The sequence below is a fragment of the Balearica regulorum genome, chromosome 21, assembly GCF_011004875.1.
Source record: "Balearica regulorum gibbericeps isolate bBalReg1 chromosome 21, bBalReg1.pri, whole genome shotgun sequence".
NCBI classification, from domain to species: domain Eukaryota; kingdom Metazoa; phylum Chordata; class Aves; order Gruiformes; family Gruidae; genus Balearica; species Balearica regulorum.
Window position 1 is genome coordinate 1,175,199 of NC_046204.1, and position 26,565 is coordinate 1,201,763.

Here is a 26,565-nt window from a genome sequence, read left to right on the forward strand (position 1 = left end):
ATCAATCTCATGTATAAATTCATTGTAGCATTGGAAAGATTACATTTGGTATACATTCCTATTCTACAGCATTAACCTCAAAATCAGCTTTTTCTATTCATTATTTTAAAGGAATTTCTCTACACAAGTACATTTGTCTTTTATCACAAGCATCAAAATGAAATTTGTAAAATCGCTTTTTTAATTATTTTCTACACTTCATATCTTTTATTTCATTATGCTCCCAACAAAGCGATTTCATATTAATTAATAACTGCCAACACTTTTTTTTTTTTCCTCTCTTCCTTGGCAGTTCAAGGCTTCTAGCCTCAGACGCAAAATCTAATCACATATACAATAAGTGCATCTACGGAATTTTTTTCTTTTTAATAAAAATTTCACAAACAGACACAATAATGACTGCTAAACACAAGTCATGCACAGTTTACTTATAAACATAACAGAAGCAATATACAATCAAGAATGATATGGAACAAGCACCATCCTCTTTCTCAATGTTTTTTAAACATTATATGAAAACCAGACATTTACAATTGATTTAAAAAAACACTATACAGTTCTAAAGAAAAAAAAAAACCCAAACTAAATCATATCTGTATTGTAACAATGGGAAAAGGAATGACATAGGATGCACAGATTTATGATTCTTGCAAGCACAATATATATATGTTTTAAATTACATCTTCTGCAGGCTGGAAATGACATCAGGGCAAAACATCTCTTGCTTTGAAGAGAGCAACGAGAATGTAAAATACATTGAGAATTACTTTCAGAATTACTTTGTTCACATGTGAATTGCACATTTGGAAATCAAAGCTGCCTTTTTTTTCTTTTTCATTCTTTTTCCAAAGTGGTAATAAGAATTAACGACAGAAGAAAGAGAAAAATAATCTTGGAATCATTCAATAACATTTTAATCACAGTATCACTCAACACTACAAAGGAAAAGTTTCATGGCTTTGTGAACACACTACTGACCATCGTCTAGGAGCAGAGGTTTTTGCCCTTATGTTACCAGCGCTGATGCGAGCGGACCGCGTCGCTCCCTGCCCGTCTGCCAGCGGGCAGGAACGGGCAGGTTCCTACACCGTGATGCTCCCCCCTTCCCCCGCCACACACACACACACAAAATACAGCACGTAAAAATCGAATGTAAGTCAGTAGATTGAAATCGGCTGAGGGGAGGGGGGCTCACAATCCAGTGCTTTGATGCTTAGAGTCTAAACATGTTCACGTCATTGTGCAAGTGCTTTTCGAAATGCTTCGTATGAAGTGAAACAGAAGCCGTTTTCAAGAACGCCTACGGAACGTCTAAGTGCTGATTAGGGAGAGATCGAAAGCCTCCACTAGTCTGTTTTAAGCAAGGCAGAAGCCGAGCCTTGGTTTTGGCCTGGAACGCAGGTGAGCCAACGCGGCTCACGTTTAGCTGTCGAGCCCCGCTCGGTCTGGCTTTGCTGCCGGCACTCGGCTGCTCCTGCGCAGCCCCGCGCATCTCCTCGCTCCCGCGGCGACCTGCGAAGCGCAGGACCCGGCCGGCGCGGGCTGCGTTTCCAAGGCCTGCACCCGGAGCAGCCAGCTGCCCAGCACACCACCCCCGCGCACCGAACAGCAAACCAGGCGCTGCCGACCCGCGGGACAACCCGACGCACCCCGCGCTCGGCACCGCGGCAGCCGTGCTGCACCTCCTCTGCATGGGCGATTCGCAGTGGGACCGCCTGCCGGTCTCCGAGCAGGTGAGAGAGAGGGAAAGCACACGCATCGGACCTACGCTCTCCTCCGTAACTAGCTCGCTCTGGGGTCAAAGTCGCATTCGGGAGAAGCAAGGGCCCTTTTCGGTGCAGCTTCGCGTCAGCAGCGCCAAACAGGCGGGAACGGCCAGGGGCTGTCAACCGGCTGCTGCCAACGTTATCCAGTTATACCAAAAATCCACAGGGCTTCTCCCCTTCTCTCCTCCTTGCTGTTGTGGCAATATGGCTACGAGATGTGAAAACACTTTTAATAAATAGATCCTACGCAAATATTCTCGGTTTAAATCCCACCTCGCGTGGTGCCCTGGCTTTCAAACGCACAGCAGGCCACGTTCCCGTCCCTCGCCGCACCCGGGGCACGGCTCCCGAGCGCATCGCGTGGCATCGCACGCCCTCGAGCACGGCAGCTCCGCGGCTCACAGAAGCCCAGGGGCCCCCGACGTTTCCCACCACCGACGCTGGGGAGCAAGCTGCACCCTGACGGCAGCACCTTCCCCGCCACGCGCGCCTCTCGGGACAGAAACAGCCTTCAAAGTACGGGATTGCTTTTGCCTACAACCGCAAATCCAAACCTCGGCATCTGCTAGGAGCTGCAACATGTTTCAAGTGCAATTGAATGAAAGCTACAGGATAAATATTCAGTGAGGCTTTCTGTTCATTTAACGGTGGAAAAATTAAAACTTGTCATCAGTGCTAAATTAGAGGAGTCGGGAGATCCTACAACACACAGAGACACTAGCTAGAGAAAATGGGAAGAAAAGTGAATTAGAAAAGAAAAAAAAAATCATTTCATGATTTCAAAAACTCTATTTTTAACGTCCTTAATCCCTGGCTGGATTGTACCTCCCCGGCCCCGCCAGCACCACGCCGCGCGAGGAGCCCTCGCTCCTGCAGAGCCGGGGAGCACGAACAGCCCCGCAGGCTCAGAGTCAGGAGCTGCGGACAAACTGCTCCTGAAGAAACAACGCAACGGACAGGCGGGCTGAGATACCAAAGGGAAGACCATATATACCCCAAATAAATCCCCACAGGAACATCTGCATTTCTCAGTACTTGGCCCACACTTTGGAGACCAGCTCACTGCTGCTCCCTCGGCTGCTGTCACCTCCTCATGCCGAGGAGCCTGATGTCGACCTCTTCAAACACTGCTTCAACGATGAACAAACCATCGGGTCAGAGCACGCGAACACTTACTATAACCCACAGACCTTGTTCCGACAAGGCAGACGCTGCTGCGGTCCCTATCGGAAAGATGCTCAGACGGACGGTTTCCTCCAAGCAGACACCGGGAGCCACGGAGCTGCAGCTCAGGCTTCCGTGCCGTAACGGGACAGGACCGATCTGTGCCCGTGCTTAAGGCCAGGTTACGTCTCCGTGCTCTCCTGGAGCAGGGCCGCAGAACCTGCAGGGCCGGACAGTCCCACGGGGGCCGAGCGCTTCTCCAGGCCATGCTGGCAGGGACGGGCTGCCGGCCCCCGAGCACTCGCTGGACGAGTCTCTCTGCGTGCGCCGAGGAACGAGGCTGGCAGCCGGTTGCAGGTCAGGGCTCCTGAGCAGGAGGCTTTCCCGGGGCAGGGCACGGGCACGCATCCCTGCTGCGGCAAAGAGCGAGTCTGCCAAGGACCAGCGCCGCCGCCAGCTCGGCCACGCCACGTCCCCTCGGCAGAGTCACCCGCTGGCCCCCGGCTCTGTCAGCTGCTCCCTCCCAGGGCTGCAGCGCCCGGAGGAGGCACCGTGTCCCTCAGCTCCCGGGTCTGCACCTCAGGGCCAGCGGGGGCTGCCGGTGGGACATACGGCACGGTGGCATCACTTGCCGGCGCGGTGGCATCGCTTGCCGGCACGGTGGCATCGCTTGCCGGCACGGTGGCATTGCCTGCCGGCCCCCCCCGGCCGCATCCGAGGGCTCCCGGGTCTTTAGCCGGCACCTTGCTCGCCCTGCAGAGCCCGGCTCGCCGTGCTGGGCGGAAGGGCGCGTGGGAAGGGCCGCTCGCTTCTGGTGGAGGCGGCGTTTGCTTTCCGAGCGGCATTTCCAAGGAAATAAAGAGAAACCCCTCGTCTACTGCAACGGTCACTTCAAGGCAAATGGAACAAAACCTGTGATTGTCTGGAGAATCGGCAGCGAGACTAGCAGGATTGATCAGGGTCGTTTGGCACATGGACAAAATCTTCCTACTCCCTGGTTACCAATCGTACAACATACAACCTTAATTACACAAGTTTGGTCCTTCACTACATACTTATATTAACATTATTTCTTCACAATAATGATATCTAATGCAAAAAATACTGTTAAGGAAGAAATAAAATAAGAAAAGAATTAGCAAAAAATTACAAGTTATATACAGATTAAAATAAATTCCATCAGGAAAAGAAACAATTCTTTTATTATTTTCAGTTGGCCCCTGTGGGAATAATTTAAAGGCCAAGCGCCTGGGCAGGGCTGTACTGCAGCAGCAGCAGAGGCAGATGTGCTGGGACGGGACCGTCCCATCTCCTTCGCAGAGCCTGGTTGCTTTTGACGGCGTCAGTTCCTGGGCTCCGTTTACCCAAGAGCTTTGTGCAAATATATAAAGCAGTTCGGGTTACACTGACTGTTGGTCTCAGAGCCTTGGGCACTTTCACAGGGTGTTGTGGAAAACCAAAAAGAAGGGTAAATTTTCTTGGAAAATATGCTAATGCTGCTGATTTACGTTGAGTTCCTTCTGTACCAAAGCTACCCTAGATGCTTTCCTCCTTGGACAGTCTGAGGCTCCTGGCTAGCTGAAAACAGACTCGCGTGTGCTCTTGGGTGCAAAGAGTGAATTGCAAAGGTATCATTCCTACCGCAACCTCCGCTTTATTTGAGTAGCTGTCTCCTTGTTTTAGCATGCTGGAACGAGGCTTTGCCGATGCTTCTCCACACTGGACTGGCACAGAAGCCTCCGTCTGTCCTTTCCCACGCCACGCAGGCAGAGGGGCTGCGTGTGTCAAGTATTTACAGGCAGACACACTGACCACTGTGTGCTGTTTCTCTGAAATCGGCCATTAACCCAGTTCTGCACGCAGTCATTACCCGATACGACACTTACTAGAAGCACACCCAGCACTAAAATATGCTGGAATTAATGGGGAAAGTTCCTCTCGACTTCGCGGGCTTTGGGTGCAATCTTTACGCAGCCAGCCTGCCGGGGCACCTCTGGAATCCCAGCGGGTTGCTGATGCAGAACGGCAATGGGCGAGATGCAGAGGCACGTCTTCGCACTCAGGGGCAGGAGTCCAGTCCTTGGCATGGCTAATTTTTAGATGCTGTAATTCGAAAATTCACAGGACACACATTCTAAACTTTATCTGTGTAGCCAATGTCATCCTTTCCAAGGTCTAACTATTGTCCTGACTATTCTGTAATTCAGCTTTACCTGCAAAATCACTGCTACAGATTGTAATTGCAATGTAGAACAGCGTAAACATCACGGTATTTCTGGAGGCTGATTTGCATCAGTAAAAGAAGATAAGACTTTGAAGCGATTTAAAATCACTCATAAAATATCTGCGAGCAATTTTAGAGTCAGAGAGACAATTTGATTCTTAGCTATGTGCTTGAATAGAGGCTGTACCCCTGAGGTCGCTGCAGCAAGGAAATTCCAATCTTTCTACTTAAATGATGGGCCAAATAGCAGTGTGCGATGCATCAGCAACCATCCAGCATACCAAAACAACTGCACGAGTCAGAAATTTCTGCCACAGTTCCCGGACACTATCAACACTGACAGGATGTCACTCTAATAAAACCCCGGGAGATAAATCAGAAGATGTGTCTGAATTGCCCTCGTAAAGGCGAGGCTCGCCCGCCATACCCGCTTTCGCACACAGCTACACCTCTCCGGGTAAGGGCTGACCCCGGACCTCTCTGCCTGGGAAGTCCGAGCACTTTCAGCAGCTCGGCGGCAGGGCACGCAGGCCACCGTGGGCTCGGTGCCACCGGCCCTCCCCGGCAGACTTGCTGAGCGTGGCTTTTTCTGGAACGCTCCGCGTGCTTCAAGCTCAAGCAGCGGCTTGGGCTCGCGGGCAGTGGCAGGGATGGAGAGCCCTCTTAACCTCGCAGCGTAGGCACAGACAGAAGGGCAGTCAGGACACAGCCGAGGACCGTGAATCACGTACTTGCAAGATACAACCGTAGCCCCAACCTCAGCAATGCTCCAGGCTGAAGATTTCTCCACCGGGACGCTGCACATGGTGTACCATGATGCAGGCAATGCGGCCTCGCGTTCGAGAGGCTTTGCCCTCTGCCGCTACGTTTTGTTGGGAACAAAGAATAGGACGGTATTTCTGTGGGAGCGCATAATTTCAAATTCTTTTGGGGGTCAATTAAACGGGTTGAATTTACCCTTCCCTGGTATAACTCCAGTGACCGTGTCAGAATTGCACCAGGGATAGGTCGCACCTGGCTCTCTTTCCTTACTACTTCACTATTCAGCGGAATTGAAAGGATATGCTACCGAATGGTTTCAAGCTTTCATTTATACGCAGGCTGTACTGGCTCAGTGATACTGTTTGGTACTGTGAGAGGGGCCAATATTTGATTGCACTGTTGCAATTCGTGTCTTGCTCATGCTATTCCTATAGACTGTGAAATCCTAGGGCTGCGTCAGGGTTATCCAGTTTTGGAGAGGCTCATTCTGATAAATTAGAAATGCAAACTCTGGATAGATAGAAAGGCAGGACTTGTAGGTCGGATGCAACAGGTTTCCTTCTCAGCCAAAAGTCCAGACGACTCCCTGAGGCCCTCTCATCCATCTTCTGCTTGCTAGGATTTTTGCTAGGATAATTGCAGCACCACCGCCTCCTCGCTTGGACTCTGGCCAGTGCCTTGTTGACCTCTCAGAGGTGGTTGATGGGGTTAAAGGTCCCCGACTCTGAAGCTGCTCCTGCCATGTCCAACCAAGCACCCAGAGAGTTCTGGGAGGACGTGTGGAGGGGAGCGTTCTCAGACAGGGACAGCATCATTGCATAAGCCTGGAGGAGAAAAGAGTAATGCAGAGGACACGTGTGAATACACACGCAGGACAGGCTGTAATAAACCGTGTGAAGCACAGCACCACCTAACCATAGAGCACATGTAGGACAGCCAGCATCCTTTGGCCTGGGCTAAGAACCTTGCCAGCAGGTCTAAATTTACATCCACACACTAGGACAACACCCATCGCTCCAACCACTCCAACCTGCCGCAGTTTATAGGCAGCTGTTGGTCAATGAAGAGAGGCCATCGTTCCCGGTGGCTTTTACAGGGCCAAATCCATCCTGAGCCAGCCCTGCACTTGGTCACAAAGCCAGACGCCTGATCCTAGGCTCTGCTCTCAGGAGAAAGCAGCTCCACGCACAATACCAATTACTTCATTTTGCTCTTAAAAACAGTACACCCAGAGACAAGCAAGTGGCTGAGTGAGGCTAGGGCCTGGTCACACGCCGCAGACATGGCATGGCAGCATCCACGCTAGCTGTAACGCAACAGGCAGTGACGGGCAGCAGGTGAACCGTCTTGCCCCACTGCTTGGCATGAGCTCGCCGGTGCCTGTAGAAACCCACACGTAGGTATTTGGGAACGTAGGCACGAAACGCTCATTGGCGTTACCAGCGTGTTCACGTGTTCTTGTCGGGGTAGATTTACTGCTGCAGTGAAACGGTTAAAAGCGTCTGCTGAGAAAAACGCGTTGAGACTTCTGTTTTCTCTATAACCATCAGCTTGCCCCTTTATAACCTACATGCTCTCCCTCTTCCAAGACTACTCATCTCATACGCCTTTGTGTGCTTTCACAGCCCACACAGGTGAGGTGAAGACTTAGGTAGATGATGACCTCACATACCGGAGCTGAAAGCCAATGTAATTGCCACCCATGATCTGAAACAGAGGAGAACGTGGTCCCCACCCTCCCCGGTGTACGTTAGTCGGTGGAATGGATGCTCCTACTCTGCAACGCAGTTGTGGCCATCAAGCCCTCTCCTTCACCCTGAGGGTGCACCCGCCCACACACAATCCTTTGCAGGGCAGCAAAGACCACGCATTATCCGGGACATCAGTGCCACGCTCAGTACAGTAGCACCCTTAGTAATGCAACTGTAACGGTGACAATACGAACCAGTTAGCCAGCTTCAGCCTCTCCTCTTAAAAGCTGAGACTCAGATCTACTTGTCAAGTCAACACACTCATGTATTGTGGGTGTGTGCTGGAAGAGGGACAGCCACAAAGGAGTGCTGTGCTGCTCACACAAATGCTGTTTTACTATTACATTTCCTGCACAAGCGTTGGTTCAAATTATTTCAGTTACTTAGTGTAATTTAAGTGTAACCAGTCCTGCATCTCATACACTACAAAATTGCTTCAAAATGCAAAAATATCCCCCCGTCCAAGCACAGGCTCGACCTAACGATGTAGTACAAACTTTAAAAGAGCAAGCTGCTCCTAAATAGTTAGTACATTGGGCATATTAGTAACAGGACACATGTAAGAATCAGGCAAGCGGCTTGTGTTTGAGTTAGTTTCACCCAGAGAAAAGCGGTGTCCTATCTTCAAGCAAACCCTCCCCAGCTTCAGTACTACCATCTACTACGAAGGAGGACAATAATTTCACAAGTTCTGGGTGATGACAAATCAAAAATCACGTTCTGCTTGGCAACGGCATTAAGCTACTGCTTTGCTGGACATTTAAAAGACATTTAATGACAAATTCTGTTGCCTGAAGGGCAACAAGCTGTACTCGTCCCCCGTGAAGGGTCGAGTATGCTCTCTCTCCTGTCCAGTCCGGTGATGTCACTTCATTCAACAGTTCTTTTGTGACAATCCTTTTGCAGGGATCAAGATATGAACTTCATAAAACTAGACTGAGTATTTTGGTTTAATGAAAAAGCAGCAAGCACAAAGGGATCTGCCCCATACCTCCAGATTTTCCTCAAAGCTCCAATAGGTGCCGAGATGCCGTTCTGAGGTTTCTTGGCGGGTCTGAACGGGTCTAGCTCAGAAGGCAGAGTTCCATTTTACCGTTTGCTTTTAGAAATCAGGGAGGTAAATGAGGAAGTCCTCCAGACTTGCTGGACCGCAAGTCCTGGAAATACTATTGTCTACTACACCTTTTATAATCAAACCCAAGGATATTTTATTAATGTTTCTGCAGACCAAACCTTGAGTTTCTTAGTATATGCCAACTGCAGACCCGTCCCAAAGTATAAATAAATAATAGTTATAAAAACATTTATACAGACAGATAAAACCAGACAGATGCCTCTACCTTTCTATATAAGCATGTTCTCAGCACAGGCTAAATGATAAATAGAGCTGGTGGCCTAAAACTGATGCCCACTCCGTTTCCCCTCCATTTCAGTACAGTTGCAACAAGACACGGTTCACATACGATTCATGCGCTACAGTTAGAATTCCTGCTCACTGGAAGGGGAAAAGAAACCTTAGCTAAAGGAGGCCAGCTGCTTGCTAATCCTATCGTACGTGCTGGCGCCAAGCTAGATGAAATGTTCTGTCATATACCTACCTGGTTTTTAGCCTGCCTGTACAGAGTCTGTTTTATTGTCTCAGAGTCTAAGGTGGAATTAAACACATCTTTAACTTCAAATGCTTCCTCGGCTGCTTTGCGAAGATCCAGCCCCTTCCCAAAATTCGGCATCTGCTCCAAATCTAACAAGCCGGCTTCGTCCTCCTCAATACACCTGTACCAATGACCAGGGGAAGGGGTTGACCTGTTGTTAGCTCATCTCACCGTTCACATCTAGCCAAAGTGAGTGTTGCTAACCCAGTGCCTGCATGCACATACCATGGGGGTCTCACAAGCCACATGCGTGAACTGGCAGACGACAAACACGAAAATGACACAAAATGCAAGGAGCAAAGAAAAAGTGGAGAGCATGACTATGCACAAACGAGCATTAGTGCTATAGATATTTGTGATTCAGCGTGGGTACAATTCACTTTGGTCTTCTGCGTGCAGATGTCCAATTGCTGTCCACTCCTTGACATGCTGGACACTGGACCAATGTCGGAAGAACACTGCTGCATTTTCTTTGAGTTGCAGTGAAAATAGTGATGCACTGAAATCAAGTCAGATACTACTTTGCATCACGGGACATTTGTTACAAATACCGGTAACTGGGAAACTGAGGTAAACTGAGGCAAAAAGAAAGCTAAGCCTATACTGTGTGCAGCAAATTTTAATTTTAAAGGTGTCTAGACATGGCCTGACCTTGGAAAAAAAAACAACCTTCACTTCTTCCCAGAGCTCTGAGAACTCTACTTGAAGCCAACAACATTTTGCTACAACTAAAACGGGTAGAGCAGCACAAACCAGATTGTATTACATATGGCTTCTTCCTTCGCCCTGACCAGCGTTTCAGAGAAAGACATTATCTGCTGAACCGCGTACCCTGAAAATGCTGCTGTCTGGGTTGGACTAACTGTTCTGACAGGAACTTCTCAAACCTTGGCTATACACCTTGTCACAGATTCTCCTTGCAGTCCACTTGTTTTGTGTCCCCCACCGTGGTGAAAATGGAATCTCTCAAGTGAATGCTTAAATCAAACTGGAGGTATGACACATGGCTTGAAAAATAAAACAAGAACACTCACAATCTACCACTGACACGGGGTCAGAAGTCTGAGCCCCGCTGGACTTCTCAAAGGGCATGGCCCACCTCACCTTCGGGTGTGGTCAAAGCTCATGGTGAGAGATGTGGGCTCTTCATCTTCTTCATCCTCAAATGCTCCTCGGGGCTCTGCGGTGGGTGATACCGTTTCATCCTGTGACTTCCCTGTCAGGCTGTCATCATCCTCCTCTTCCAGTTCTTCATCTTCATCATCCACATCTTCTGTTTTCTCATTTGCTAATCCATGACACTGGGAATTGCCATCGATATCCTGGAGTTCTGGCCTGAAATATTTGGTCAAGGTGGGGAAGAAGAAAGAAAAGAAAAAAAGCCAAATGCGTAAGTCATGCATTTTCACTGTAATGCAAGACTTTGAGAATTTTATACATATGTATGAATGCAGAGACATATTTACATACATATACCTATCATTAAAACTTCAAGGAAAAGGAAAACCAATACATTTTGGGCAAAATCAGCCTTCACAGTCTTAAGGGCTAATAAGCATGTTGAGTATATACCAATCCCAGTGCTTTTTAAACTAGAATTTTGTCTAGTCTGGATTGAAACAATGGTTTTCCATTTCTTAAAGGGTAACATCTGTGGGACAAGCAGCTTTCCTCTTTCTCTGTGCTACTGTATTCTAACAACGTCCCTTTGAACAACCAGAAGGAAGACACCTCCTCACGGTGTAATCTAACAGCCAGCCTGAATTCTCTCTCGTGTTACTTTTGCTATTCATGCCCGTATGGACCTAGTGACTCCACGAAACTGGCAGTTTTAAATTACGTTGAGAGAATGAGAGCGGGACCACCAGTGCTATGGACTTGGAACCCAACAGGATGCCACCAAGTGACCTAAAAGAAGATTAGCATCTTCACCAGAAATTTTACATCAGCACATTCCACGCTTCTTGCTGTCCTTGACGTGGATCACATCATCATGTGGATTTCTCGTACTTACATTTTGGACCTAAACCTTAGTATTGGCATTAAATGGCTATTTGTGAAAACAGACAGCAGCAGGTGAAATCAGGCTTGTGATACGGGTAGAGTGGAAACAAATAGACTAGAAAAGAGGTGCCTCCGGTTTCCTTAATCAGAACTCTCTGACAGGCGACGGAACAGGCCACGTGGCTTCACGGCAGAAGGTAACAGTTCAATAATCACATTTTCATCTAGAGAAGAAACTGCTTTTTCTCACAACTACTGCGCTGGAGCCAAGTGCAGCAGTCAGCGTGCCCGCCTTCTCTCAGCACAACTTCTCGAGATGTGCTCCACCGCCTGCTCCCACCGGCCTCCAACCGTTAGCGGCTCTCTGTGTCAGCCCTCCTAACTTAAGTCAATCTCTGAACAGACTTAACGCTGGGCTTAGAGCTTGAAGTCGAACACATGTTCCTTCCAAACTCTGACATTTCTCTCTTTTGAGCGTTTTAAATCAAGTGCTGCAGGACAGAGGCTGACTGGTCTTTCAAGCATGTTAACAATACATGTCATCACGTAATTTTATTTGCTTGTCTACCTTTTATCTGCTAAAGTTGATGCTTGATTCATCTCACTATTTGCAATAAAATTTCTGATTTCAGAGAAATACGAATCCTCTTTTTCATCTAAAAGTGCATGGTTGTCTGATTCCGAGTTAGGGGAAGAGGCACTGGTCCCAAGGTGGTTTGTAATGACTCCAGAGTGCTGGCTCACTGGGAGAGAGAAACAAGGAAAGAGAACAGGAGAAACAATCAGATACTGGCAAAGCTATAATTAAGAGGAAACATAAAGGAGGAACGTCGCGCAACAATCCTCTCACTAGGTATTAATGATTTAATGTTTAAGAGACATCTCATGGACCAAAGCTGCCAAAGGAAGCTCATGTTTTCCAGACTTAACTACAGAGAGAAACATAGGTGAAATTTAGCGTTTACGGATGGTACGTACAATTTAAGAAGCACTACACGTTGCATAGCTGTTTGCCTGTAACTTTTCCACACACTTTTGTTCCTAGGCTGGGAAATCACTTAGTTGGCTCCAGCACAGGAATTTCTTCCTTCAGTTTTTATCTTAAGGCAAAGTCTATTTATCTTCTGGAACTTCACACGCACCTACAAAGGCATTGCAGGTTGAAAACCCTTGGTAGAGCTTGCCCTGGCCACATCAGCACTGGACCAGGAGGTCTCGCAAGGTGAGGCCATCCTCCCTGGACAGAGGCCTCAGGAAGTCAGCATCACAATCGCTGTTTTATGGACTGGAGCAGGGCACGTAGAAGTAACACCCGGCCAAGTACTGTGCCTGAGCGCCTGAGTGTTATAATCATGCGCAGTGTGTAAAAGCATCTCTGGCCGCCTGAGGAGCTGACGTTTGTTTTTTGCTACCTGATAATATCCACCCTTAAGAACCAGTGCTTTCCATAAAGGCTTCCCCAGGTGACCAGAGACCAGACCACGGCGTCTTCTCCCGCCCGTGCCCCACAGAACCGCACAGCCATGCCCGTTCCTACCTGGAACATTCTCGTGTTCGTGTTTCTTCAGATGTCGGTCCAAGTTGGTCTGCTGCCCAAAGCATCGGTTACACAGGTGGCATTTGAATGGCTTCTCCTTGTTATGGATGTTTCGAACGTGCCGCTGGAGGTTGGAGGAAATGCTGAATGACCTGTCACAGTATTTACACCTGAAAAATAGAAGCAAATGCCAAAGAGTGCAATGTGAGGGGAAAAAAAAGAAAAAGAAAAATCTGACTATCAGAAAACCAGAAAATGTTGGTCTATAAATCTTTACACAGCTGAGGACCTGGGAAGCACAAGGCATTAATCATTCCAGACAAATCTGATATTATTGTTATTCAAGGAGCACAAAGAAAGGATTAGGATTAATTAAGAAGTGAGCCGTCCAAACAAATAAGAATTTTAAACAAAATAATTACTTTTCCACACACGAATGTAAAAATAAGAAAGGTGAATTTATTTCTTCCGCCCTTCTCATTTTGTAGGGGAAGTAGGTGAAATATGGCTGTAGAGGGAGGAAAAAGAAGACAGAGGGAAAAGAAAGAAGGGAGCTTCAATGTACACAATAGTCATTAGCTAGCATATCCCTACGTGACACAGTTATCTGGACATACAGAAAACTCCAGATTTAGTTGTGAGATTCCTTGTGGTACTCAAGATGTAGGCAGGACAGCATGCCTTTAAAGGTAATTATGGTGATTATTATAGCACAATAGCTCCCAAGAAATACACCGTAGTTTCCAAACAGGGTAAGATTTATTCCTATGTAGTGAATATCTGGTTTACGATGAAAAAATGTGGAACGGACGGAGCCAAGCCAGAACGCTTAGGGAAACTGCTGAGTGAAGAAATGTTCCCTCTTTGAAACCAACCTCTGCAGGACCCATGGCAGATGTGCTGGAAGCCTGTTCGAAGCTGCCACCCCCCCCCGGATTCAGACTCCCTCCAAATACAAACAAGGCTTCGCTACACCGTGGTGCTTTGGGAACTCCGTCCTCCACCTCTCTCCCAGCGCAGGAGGCGGCAGCCGATGGACTGAAGAGGGCAGCTTTGAGCCACAGTTTCGGTACCAGAGCTACAGAAAATCTAATTCCTCTCTGAATCCGCCTGAATCCCTCATTAGATCTCCCTTTAAATACGTCATTTGTACCTCAACAAAGCTGCTTTCCTCACGGCTCTACTTCCAAAACCCCGGAGAAGTAGAATCCTTTCTCCGCTACAGACCTTTGCAAATCCTGTACGCTTACGGGACAAAATAAAAACTGTTCCTAAGCCCTCCTAAGTCCAGAACAAACCCGCTTGCTTTAGCAGAACTGCTCCGTGCTCCTCTAACCGACAGCAAAATTTGCCCCGCTGAGCTGAGCTACTGCCTGGTAAGGCGTGGAGACGGCGGTCCCTTTGTGCACGCTTTAGGAATGCCGTTAGCTCGTTCTGTGACGAGGGCACACGGAACTTACCTTGTGCCTGTGTCATTCACGTATGAAACGGGATTTGCCTTGACGCTAAGGACATAGTATTGTTTCCTACAAACACAACAGGTTCAAACGCGGGAAGGAGGTGCGAGCGTAAAAAATCTATGCTGTGAAACACAGACACAATTTCCAGATGTGCTACAGCTGTGATTTTTATTTGGTCTCTAAAAATAAATTGGTATTATTTTTGGAAATAGCAGAGATGCATTTATGAAACACTCTCTCCCTGAATGTTTATGGATTCCATGTCCGTCTCTGAATTTCCTACTGTTAAATCACCAAAAAGAATAAAGATACTTCAAATAATGAACCTTTATTATGATTAACCTAGGAAGAAAGCAAAATCTCTTTTTAAAGCCCGGTCTTCTCAGCCTTCAAAAGTTTTTCATTTTTTCAAGAAACATGCACTGAACAACTAAAGAAAACAAGACGGTATTTGACCATCAGCAAGCAGCAGCACAGTCTAGATACCGAGAGTTAAACGCACAGATTTCCAGCTCTGATTCTCCTCCTGTCTGCTACCAAGCAATGAATCTGAATTCAGGAGCTTCGGCAGCTTCTGCTGTTCGGCACTTCAGAAAACTGAAACGTCCAAAGGAGCCAACACCCCCACATCCCTGTTGCTCCAGAGGACTTTCGGAAGCGGTACCAGCCCCCTCCTCGTCTCTGCCGATGCCCAGGGGTTTCACTCCCTGCCTGTCCCCACCAGCTCTGTGCCCTTCTAAGCCCAACTCTCCTTTCTCGGGGTTTGCCTCGTGCCTGGCACAACTGGGGCATCGGGGCTCGGGGTGCCGCCACGCTTACGGCTGCCCCGGGCACCCACGCCGGGTCTCGCCTCCATTACTCACACGAGCAGTTCAGGGGAGTTCAAAGGCGGCGCTTGCATGCGTACGGCAAGAACGACCCGGCCTCCTGTATGCCAATTTATTTAGATGTTCAGGAAGTCTTTGAAAAGTTTCCTCTGACAGGTCCTCGCTCTAAGCATGAGCTATGGGGATGCAGGTTAGGGTACGGAGAAAGGACAAAGAGCTTGTTAAAAAAATAGAAAACAGAGGGGCATTCGAGAGGAGCAATAGCTGATGTCTGAAAGCAAAGGGATGAGGGAGACGTACTGTATTATTTGTGGTCCCAGAGGGGCCGGTACTTGGATCTCTGCTGGTTTTAATCTAAATAAATGACCCAGACAGAGGAACCAGCTTAAATTCAGGGAAGAGGTGAACACAGAGGCAGGAGAAGAATAAAACTCAAAAGCAGCGGTATTTGCTTTGTAAACACACTGACAAAACGCTAGTAAAGTTTCTTCCTTATCAGTTTAAAGTAACACACCAACGGGCTAAAAAAAATATGAAGCGGGAGTGAAGGATAGCTAAGAACGAGCCCAAGCTGGAACTCGGGAGCTCTGAGGAACGGCAGGCGATCCTCAGAGCTCGAGGGAACTCAGATACCTGGTGTAACACAACCGGAAAATCGACAGCAAAACCCAGCCAGGTAAGAACGAGTAACTGAGCTAATCGCTGTATGACGACGAGAGTTTGGTGACCCTTCCAACGTGACAGCAAGGCATTTGACAACGAGCTTTGTGAAGTCTCAACAGCATGGCAGCACTTGCAAAATATTACACTTATTTGATATCAATGTGAGCCGTAAAGAGAGAACTGCAAAAACAAAGAATAAACCACACAGACAGCTGCTCTTCCTCTGAGTAACTCCTTAATCTCAAGTGCATTTATACCAGGGATGAATGTAGGCTGCATTTTAAAAAAAGAAAACGAGAAAGGAGAGACTTTTATTGAACTATGTGCAATCTTAAACGACACGGTAGACGTCAGCTTTAGTGGTTAGTTTCAGCTTAATGCAGATAACAGGACACGGGGGCCTAAAAGGAAATTAAAGAAAAACAAATTCAAAACAGACGCCAGGAAGCACATCTTTATAGGAGGAATCACAGCCTAACAGGCAATGCTTCAGGATTGGGTGTAATTCAAGAATCAATTAGATGGCATCCTGGAGGGAATGGACATTTGAAAGAAGAAAATAAAGTCTTGCTGAATCCAATAGCTTTTAGTTGTTCACAGCCCAGGTTTTACGTAGTTTATGTGATTCTGGGATTCCAGAGAATGAAAACAGAGCTAAGAAGCAAACCCACAACTACAACACAGCCACGTGCTCCACGCACAAGAGCTTCACTAAAAATTGCCTCTTCTGGGTTTTGCTTTGTAATCTCGGAACGACAACAAAGCCCTATTTTTTATGCCCCGAGTTCCCAGGTAAGTCTGACACGATTTTACAAGCTCAACTCATTTTGCATTTCTCTGAAAGAAGCAGTTCAGTTTGATGGTCCTTTCTACCACTGGCTTTTGAAATACGCACTACTGAATTTTAGATTTGGTGTGGAAAAGAAGAGGGGAAAGCAGCATGTCGAATTTCACTGTACAGCGTGTTGTCTTTGAGTCTTTTCAAATCAGTGGATTTTTAGGAAGTGCATTTCCAGGTATTTCTTACTCTTCAAAAAAGATGTAGCACTTCCCCTTCACAAAAAGAATTAATTTGCCTCCTTGTTGCTCATGTGCTATTAATTCCTATATAACTAGACATCTAGGAAGTTTAAGTGACTTGGTACAAACCACATCACTTATTGATGACAATCAGGAATCAAACCCAGGGCACCTTATGTTCTGGCCGGCCTGTTTTTTGATTCACACTTGGACATTTGGTCAGTTAATGGCAGCTCTAAGAACATCTTAATTAATATCTGGATGAATATGTAACACTGACAGAATCAAAAGAAAAAAATATTAAACTATCAAAAGAAAAGTTGTAAAACAGACACAGGTAAAACACTGAAAAGGCAACAACCTCCTTTTACCTGCGTAAAGCTGGCACTTAAAAACAAGCTTTCAAAGCAGTTACTGCTGCAAAAGTTGGAAATCTCAGTTCTCTGAGAGCAAAAGAAAATCAATGATAATTAAGCTCTTCTGTAAACGTAGCACTAACTCTCAGGAGTGCTATTATAATGCAACATTGTCCAGAAGTCAAACCTCTATTACAAAAAAAACACACAGGCCATTTTCTGGGAGAAGACCAGATCAAATAAATCTTTATTTTCCTAACCTTTGTTAAGTTGCAAGTCTCCTTTTTTGGAAGAAAACTGAACTAACAACCTCTGAATAATCGGGAGCAAGCATTTTAGTCAGACAGGGGTGTATAGTGAATACACAGTATTCATTCAAGGCATATCAAATAACGCAACTGAAAAAATCAGAAGAAGGGGGAATGGTTCCAAAATATATGTCTGCTTTGGAGAGGATTTTTTATTTTTTATTTTTAATTTACCTAATGTCTACACTCAAAATTCTGCATGACTCTGTATGGAAAAAAAAATTTACTCCGTACGTACTAGGGATTACAAGTGGGACAGAGTAGGTTCTTAAGTTAAACGAAGCATAAAAATGTGATGTATTTGACCACATGGCCTTTTGCTGCTCATAGATTTGTTTGTATTTCTCTTTACATAACAACTATTATACTAGCTTTGTTGTGAACTTACGACTGTGTATGGAAATACCATAATATTAGCTACCAAAAATGAAACTGTTTGAATCGTTACTATTGTTTGACAATGCGCAAAACACTTACATTACGCAAAACACAATGCTTGATTGTCAGTGAGCTCTCCACTCACCATTCGCTCCGTTTTGCTCATATATGTACCTATTCTAACAACGAATCAACCAAAGCACAGGTTTTGCTGAAGTTTTTGGAAACTGGCCACAAAACACTGGAAGAAAATACTGGGGGGAAAAATTCCCGCTTGGCCTTCCGTGAGCAATGTTCCTTTATACACCTAAACACCCCCCCCCATAGTTACATATATTTCCCCATGAGTTTTATTCGCATTTGAAACACTTGCTGAAAGAGGCGGCCCCTTCTGAGCGCCAGCGCACGCCGAAGCCATGCCTGCCTGCAGGCTGCTGTCCGCGGGAAGAGACGGGCAGCTTTGCCATGTGCCCTTCTGCACAGACACAGCGCGAACCGCAGTACCAAAAGCAGATCACCTTGGCCCCAGGCAGCAGGAAACGGGAGTCCAGCCTTCTACCTTCGACACCCAACTGGACATGGGAAACAGTGCGTGAATTTTCCCCCTCTGATCGCTCTTTTTAAACTTTGCGATTTCCCTAACTTAGATTTTAAAGCAGATACGCTATGGGGATCTTATTTTCTTTTTTTTTTTGATCCACTACTCAAGGCACCTCTGATATGCATTAGGAAAAGAAAAAAAAAAACGTAGCTAGACCCAGCAGTTAACTCACTGGCAAGCCCTTCAAAACAGCCCGATTTTCAGAGACATTCAGCACCTTCAGCTGTCCTTGAGATGAATGGTTAATGTGAGTGTGAAACAACACTGCAAACCAGACCACTCATTTGCCAGCATACATCTAAATATAAGTTAAGTGTCTATCTTCAAGCTGCCAAGCCTGATTATTTTTGGCTGGTACACATAATATACAATCCTATGAATCACTGTATGTAATGCTACAGGACTGCGGTATTATGTTGGCACAGCTTTATAGAAAGGAGAAAAAATAACACAGTGGTGAATGAGGAGTGTGTTGGGAAAGGGGTTGTATCTGGGGGACAACATCACCTGTAGGGCTGTTCTCCAGTGTGTGTCCGCAGATGCCTTGTCAGATTTGCTGAGCGAGGGAAGATCTTACCACAGTACCTAGACGGAGAAAGCCAAAGTCACCATCAGTCATGGAAGTCCTGCCACACCGGATCATTTCCAAGCCCTGCATCACTAGCTACCATCACACTCACTCATCTTGATACTGCTCCCAACATTTGAAAATCCCTCTACGCACTACGAGCTCTCAGCACCTACGGACTGAGGGAGGAAGACGCGGAGCTAAGAACTAACAGAGCGACACCCACCCCGGAGTAACAGGACGCACAGCGGCGAGACACCGCTGGAACCCATTTCCATCAGAGGCGCAGAACGGCAGGCGATTCTGCTGCAGCATCGGGAAGGGCAGGAAAACCAAAACCCCCATAAGAGCACCCAGTTCAGACCCAAACGGCGGCTGCCTTAGTAGCTTATCTCGGAGGCCTGGGCGAGTATAGAGGAACGCAGTAAGGATGGCGTCGCCCATCCCCAATATATTCTCCCAGCTTCCATCTGAAGTGGAAGGTTCTCCTGGGCCTCTGGTTGAACAGTTGTGTTCAATATCCTTTTGCTGAGTTTCTTCCATCTATTTTCCGACAAGCTTTTTGAATGCACGTAAGCTTTTGACATCCACAACCTCCTACGGCTGTGAGTTCCTCTGCGGAACTGCGTGTTGTTTAAAAGAACCTCCTCTTGTTCGAACCTGTCACTCAGTACCTGCCTTCGATACCACCTTGTTCCTGCATTAGGATCAAGAGTATTTAATCACTGCCTACTCGTATTGCCTGTCGCTAGAGATTTTTACAGATCTCTTTTATAGCCCTCTTTAGTTGCTTATCATACAGAATCTACTTGACCATCCTTCTTGGAATTTGCAGATTTTTTTTTTCTAGATAAATGCTGCAGCATCGCGTTACTGTTATCGGGATGCACTGCTGTGAGTCTGACAGTCTGCTTAGAATAAGCAGCAATGGGAAATGAAATAAGAGAAGGAACAGTGTTCCACAATAAATCTGATTCACAGTAAACTCAAAAGGAAGGGATGTATAAATAAAAACATTAATTGGGAAATAAAATACTAAGGATGAAAGGTTACGTTCTGTGACTATGAAACTTGATGCTTAACATTGTGGAAGGAACATATGAATAGACTTCCTTAATTTAAGAGACATTCAGCACCTTCAGATGTCCTGAAGATGAATGGTTAATGTACGTGTTAATCAGCAATGAAAATCCAAATCTTGACTTGCTGGTGTATATCTAAATGTAAGTTTAGTCCCTATTGTAGGTAGAAACCTCAAATTTCTACACACTCCACTGAAATTTGAGCCCATAGCTTTTGTGGCAAAGTCAAACGTAAGAGATACATCAAACAAAATATATACCCGCTTACTGCACCCACAAAAATGCAGTGGGACCCACCACAGAACCTCTAGTAGCTGACAGTAGCTGCATGAGCAGATACGGGGTTTTACTGTCTGGTGATCTGCCCCGATACGAGCTTTCAGAGCCGCAACGGATACAAAAGTATTTCTGTGGATACAGCTGCGGTTGAAAAAGTCGTTCACTGTATGCCATTTTTTTAAATTGCATTACTTTGCGTAACTGAGATTGGACGTAGCTGAGATTGCACTCGCATTGGAAACTGTGGCATTTGCTTGCACACACGAGAGACTTGGCTTGGAGAATTCTGTTTGCTTGAGAATCTCCAGATCTGCTCTTAAGGTTATTAAAAATTAGAAAGAAAATAGAAGATGCTGATTTTCTACCAGACAAAACAAGCTATTTCAGAGCGAATTAGTCATGAGAATGCTCTGTTCTAATTCTGCTGCTTCTTGTTTTTCCTTTCCACCCCTGCCAAGACAGTAAAGATGTCCGTGTGAAGCTGCTCTGTTGCGTGCTGGTGCCTGATGCAGCTTCCCAGCGCGGGTGGCATTCGACAAACTGGGGGTACTGTCTCACTTCCGCGGGGTGCCCAGGCCCTTACCTGCAGGTATAACGCTCCTTGCCCTTGCGCAGGATGGGATCGGATAGCGTGGGTGGTGGCGATCGGAAGTTGAACGGGTGATGTGGAAGGGGCTGCAGGGAAGTGCCAGTGTCTGCCTTCATGGCTGCAAAACTCTCCAGTTTCTCTGTCATTGTTTCTATGGCTGACATCTACGAGTACAAGGCAAGACTAATGTCATAAAAATCCACAGGAAGAACAATATCTGATGCATAAAACATGTCTTTTAGCACTAATACGTTGGCCAAAGCCTGTTGCTGATATTTGCTCTCCTCTCAGAAGCTGGCCGCACAGCGGGAAACGGAGCCACTGAATCCAGCCAGGAGAGAGAGAAATCAGAGAAGATACAATTGGCAAAGCCGCGCAGTAAGCATTAGATCCCAGAAATCAGGCACTCGTTTACCTTCTGCAGCGTGCATATGCTTACTTTCAGCATTTCAGAATAAAAATTATCTCAGAATATGCTCGGCTTCCCTTTTTCCAGGGATGACGCTGAAATTAGACACCGTGGTCAACTGCTGGATGTAGAACTCGCCACCCAAACCCTCCTCTCAAAGTCTTGGAAAGCAAGGAGGTGTGATTTCTCATACAGCATCCGTCACCCCGGCACGGGCTCAGAGGGACAGCAGTAGTGAGCAGGCAGGCAGGCACACGACCCGGGTTAGAGAGGACGGAGAAGTTCTGGGCAGGAGGCAGAAGAACGCCGGTCAAAGCGGGGTGGGAGGGGGCACAGGGGAACGTGTGACCGTGGTCAGGGAGCTGAGACGGGGCAGAGGCTGAGGCTGGGGGGGTGAAGAGGGAGCAGCTGGGGAAGAGGAGTTAAGATCAGACTCAGGATGGAGTGGGTCCACTGAGAGTTTGCCTAGCAAAGAGGCCAACGTTTTAATTGTACGAAGGAAGGGTTCAGAAGCCAGTAAAGGTGATGGAAGGATGGGCGGGAGATGGCTGAGCTTCCTGGAGCGAAAGGGAATTCCAGCCAAAACGCTCTGCGCGAGCTGTGGCTGGATGAGTTACGGTTAGGAGGACCACGACTGAAAGCCCGTTCGGATGGGAGCGGCAGGCGTACAGGTCTAGGGATGGGACGCTGCATGAGAGGTTTCTGGGTGCCTTTATCAGCTTTAGCTTGTGTGGCTCAGCAATGGCCACGTTCTCACGTACACACTGGATCAAAAACCACACCAGAAAGTGGGAGAAAGGGAAAAACCTGAAGACAGAGGAGAAGGGGAAAACAAAAATGGAAAGAAAAAAGTCGGCCTGTGTGCAAAAAAAAAAAGGATACGCATAAAAAATCCCACCTAAAGGAAACCACTTTTACTTTCATTAGAGCAAAACAGGAAATCCAAATCCAAGAGAGAAACACGACTCGGAGAACTGCGCTGACATCTCCAATGTTCAATTTTATGCACTCCGGAGAGCACTTTCAAGATAGCGAGCAGAAAACAGGGATAAACCAAACAAGGCAGCAATAAAGCTGCCTCCTCGCTGCAGATGACATCACCGGGAAAGAAGGGAGCGCTGGGGGGAGCGGGAGCCTGAATGGAGAGTCAGCCCGAGAGCCGGGGGGATAGCGAGCGAGCGGAAGGCAGTAGGAAGCCATATATCAAAACTAGATGCTCTATTGTACAGGAAGGGCTGACCTTTTGCACGTTTACACTTTATTAAACTGGGCTCGGGGGAGGGAAGAGAGCCAAGATATTGTTTAAAATGTATGACTATAAAAAAAAGTTGTCTTAATCACCAAAGAATACATTGTGGAAGGCTGACAACCATTCATAAGCTGTAAAAAAGAGGAGTAGTAAAACCCATTTCTCGATAATAGATCCACAGCCCCTTAGTTGGAGGCTCCCAGCCCATGATAAATAGTAAGTAATACTTAGCGCCAGCCACTTGAAAAGGTTACTTGATCATTTACAGCAAAAGCTCTGCCCCAGCTGCCAGTCATGTAACAAAACCATCATGTTAAAATGCTATCCGGATCTTTCAGAGCTATGCCACTCAGCCCTTTGCTGGAGTACCTGGAGATATCTTTTGTTGTGCCCTGTTCTTTAGGCACTTAGTCAGAGATGTTTGCTGGCTTGATAGCCGTAGGCTTATTTTAAAATTCTAAACACCGGCCATAGCCTCTCCAGTGGTAAAGGCACTTTGCTATTTAGGGAACAACCGCCTGGTTATAATAAAAAAGAAGGGGAGAAGAAAAGAAACTTAACAGGTGAGAAAAGGTTTTCCATTAAGTTATCAAAAAGTTACACCATTTATTTATGTTGTCCAGAGTTTCACTTAAAATAGACAATGTAAGAATAACTCCCATCAGAGCAGAGAAACTACTGTCAACAACTGGCTAAGAAATAAAAGTTGCCTCAAATTCATTTTGCGAAAGAAAGCACCTCAGCCTTTATCACATCTTTTGGCTTAATCACATCCTACCCGGGGCCCTCTGTGCGAGCTGGGGAATTATTCGCAGAAGGAAAGGCTGAGACCAGACTCGTGCTTAGCGTGAGAGAAAGAGAACATGCAGAGCGTGCCTCTAATTGACCCAGTATAGGAACGCTGGTCCTAACGAAGAAGACAGAAGCAGGAGCCCCTGAAAACAGAATTTCTTAGGAAAAGGTCCAGGATCGTATCGGGTGGGGATCCAGTAGCCAAAATCTCACATGTTCTTCAACAACTGACCTGTCTTCTTGCACCGTATTTGAAATACCCCATTGATTACATAGCATGGGAACGGCGACTCTCTAGATCAAGTGATCTTTACACAGCAACCCGCTTTATTACAAACTAGTTATCAGGAAGTTTCGGGCTCGAGCGATTGTAAATTTTAGGCTATTCTATGTGATAAGCTATTAGAGATAACCAGACCTTCCACATCTTTTCATTGCCATGGGAAGAGGACGTGGTCAGGATTTCAGGAACAATGTTAATAACCTTCCACCCAATGCTTGCTCCTACTCAGGGTCTGTACGTTTCTCATCGTCTTGTTGGGTTGCTTTGCCACACTAGCTCCTCCCTGCTATCAGATTCTTTACAGGCAGATATCCCCACTATTCTAACTCACACAAACACAGGATGTTCCTGGCCAGCCTGTCACCATTATCCAGCCTGTATGAAGGAAAAATCGGGGGAAGTTATTAACCAAACTCTGAGGCTGATGCGAAACAATGAGGGAACTAAGTTTAGCTGTGAAAGCAACCAGGATCCAGCTTTCACAAACCTGCAAGTTATTTATCTAAGGTGGGAAACATTATCAGAGGAGAACAATGCATGTGAATATGAAGGAGAGCACAATAACGAGCACAGGGCTCAGCTCCCAGCCTGCGCTCGCAGCAGGGGAGATGGAGGATAGCCGGCGACCGTCACACTGGAGAGGATGTTGGGCAGCGTGCGGCAGAACTCGCTGCATTATCATTCTGGGGCAAGGAATCCTAAGGGCAAGGAGTGACATCACTTCTTGCGGAGTTCAGCTATGGCTTTTAAGATAAGGGGGTTTGTAAGCTGGGGTTGATGCTCGTGAATAGTCTTGGTAGCACTGGACTTAGATGTGCCTTTCAAACACTCTGGGGTAAGAGCCCGACGGGCTGGCATTCCCGCTCCCCTGCCAAATGGGAAAGCTGTCCGGCAGCGTTTCCCATTGCTCTGCAGTGACTCAGACCCAAAGGAGATGCAGAGGGAGCAAATGTCCGCGAGTTGTCAGAAGAGCAGAGACTCGAGCAGCTGTGCAGGAAGGAGAGAATACAAGTTCTCCACCAAGCGACCCATCGCCTTTCGGGGCAGGCAGAACTGAACTCTGATCCTCCGCTGCCCTGCACTTTCACGCTTTCTAGATGGCACAAGGAAACAGCAGGCAGGTATAAAACGCCACTGCTTGGATGCTGAACAATCCTTCTCCACTTTGCACTACTGCCAACGACTGCATCCGGTGTGCCCAAAGAAAAAATGATGTAGGTATTCTGGCCTGCAAAAGGGGAGTTGGTCAGACCACGCGAGGTGTCCAGACCTCCTCCCTGCTCTCCTGTTAACGCGACAGAAACAGCAAGGCAGAACTGCCACCATCCTCCGACTGGGAATGAAATGAGAAGTATTTGAAAGTAACTGGTGGAAAACAGTGGAGTCTCCAGCTCCATCTCAAACTCCTTGGCATTCAATCAACACTGCATTAGAACTTCCCTGCGTTTACCTGGGGGTGAAAAAGCAGCGGGGAGGGTCGCAGGTACTTCTCCTTTAGGGCACCCACAGGGTCTGTCACCTTCCGCTTCTCCACCCTGCTGGACAACAACACAGAGGGTTACATACCTTCCAGGGCTACAGGCAGCAAAGAAACAGCCAAACCATTCGCAGAGGCGTTTACATTCTATATGTCAGGCTTTGCTCCTATTGACACAAATGTCTGACTTCCCCTTCTACTGGATACCACAAATTATGACCCACAAGTTACCCCGCAAAAGGCACTGGAAGCGATATGAAAACAGAGCCCCTCCTTTGGGCAATATTTTTTTAGCCATCAGACTGATGACTAAGAAAACATTTTGATCTTTCTATGTGAGAACTAATGCCTCTGCTATAGTGGTTTGTAAGTCTCTGCTGTTGTGAAGTGTCACCAAAAAAACTACATTTACAGCAAAAGCAACATTTAAGTGGGAGAAGCTCTAGAGTCCGCAGCAGGCAGCCGCTGCATGGAAAAAACCTGTCTTTATCTTAAGAGTTAACACTGTGCCAGACTTTGCAGCCCCAAGTGTGCTGAAATCCTTAGGTGTTCCATATTTATTTCCTCCCTTGCAGCTGAGGTATAATTTGCATCGAGTTTATATGCGGACAACAATTTAAAAAGTTAGGAACTGGTGGGAGATTTCTGAAGTGACTTAGGAACACGAGTTCTTCCGACGTCACTTTGGTCCCTTCGAATATTCCACGCTTAGGCACTTCACTAGGCAGAAACGATCCTGAAGTGAGGCTCCTGTTTTTGAAAATCTCGGCTTTTCTTTCACAACATATTCTACTAGCAGGGCAACTGTGGTGTGGAATCACCCAAAAAGAAAAACAGAAATGTCCTCTATGGGAAAAAAGTGTTATGAAAGTAACTCTAATAAACGCAGCTGCATCTTTAAATTACCGGAATCGAGTCCATCTCAGCTAAACCAGCAGAAATCCAATAGTAAGAGTAATTTTAACTACATTAGTCCAGCATAAATGAGAGCAAATTATTTTGCTGCATTTCAGCTGATTGGTGTGTGGATCAAATTACCAAAGAGTTTAAAAGAAGAGTCATGCAGAGTGCTATTTAGTGAACTGTATTTAATCTGCATTTAATTTTTCTTAGGTAGGAGAAAAGAGAAGAGCTGGGTTTGAAATGCAGTCGTAATTACTGTGCTTTGGAAGGTACGTGTTTTTACGGGCAAACAGCAATCTGTAAAACAACACGTAAAAAGTTTCGCCCCGACGCAGGTAAAGCCGTAAACCGCAGCAAGGAACACGCCGACCAGCCAAGCTTTACCCTCTGTGACGTGCCGAAACCAGGCGCGATGCCCAGGGGACCCCCCTGGACCTCGGCAGCAGGCGTCTCGGGGGACA

The 26,565-nt window shown here is 46.7% G+C and overlaps 1 protein-coding gene across 6 annotated transcripts in view; it reads right to left on the reverse strand.

Annotated features, from left to right (window-relative positions):
- Positions 1-4,100: 4,100 nt before the first annotated feature.
- PRDM16 (PR/SET domain 16) overlaps positions 4,101-26,565 on the reverse strand; it is a 341,803-nt gene continuing 319,338 nt past the window's right edge. For 3 of the 6 annotated variants that reach the window (XM_075773533.1, XM_075773537.1, XM_075773538.1), the window contains 8 exons: positions 25,175-25,262; positions 20,986-21,155; positions 18,981-19,058; positions 12,861-13,030; positions 11,892-12,066; positions 10,424-10,654; positions 9,266-9,440; positions 4,101-6,740 (listed from right to left, as the gene is read on the reverse strand). In XM_075773533.1, the coding sequence (XP_075629648.1) occupies positions 6,606-6,740; positions 9,266-9,440; positions 10,424-10,654; positions 11,892-12,066; positions 12,861-13,030; positions 18,981-19,058; positions 20,986-21,155; positions 25,175-25,262 (1,222 nt within the window). In that variant the 3' untranslated portion in view covers positions 4,101-6,605. The remainder of the gene's footprint in view (positions 6,741-9,265; positions 9,441-10,423; positions 10,655-11,891; positions 12,067-12,860; positions 13,031-18,980; positions 19,059-20,985; positions 21,156-25,174; positions 25,263-26,565) is intronic. The other 3 variants (XM_075773534.1, XM_075773536.1, XM_075773535.1) reach the window with 3 other exon arrangements.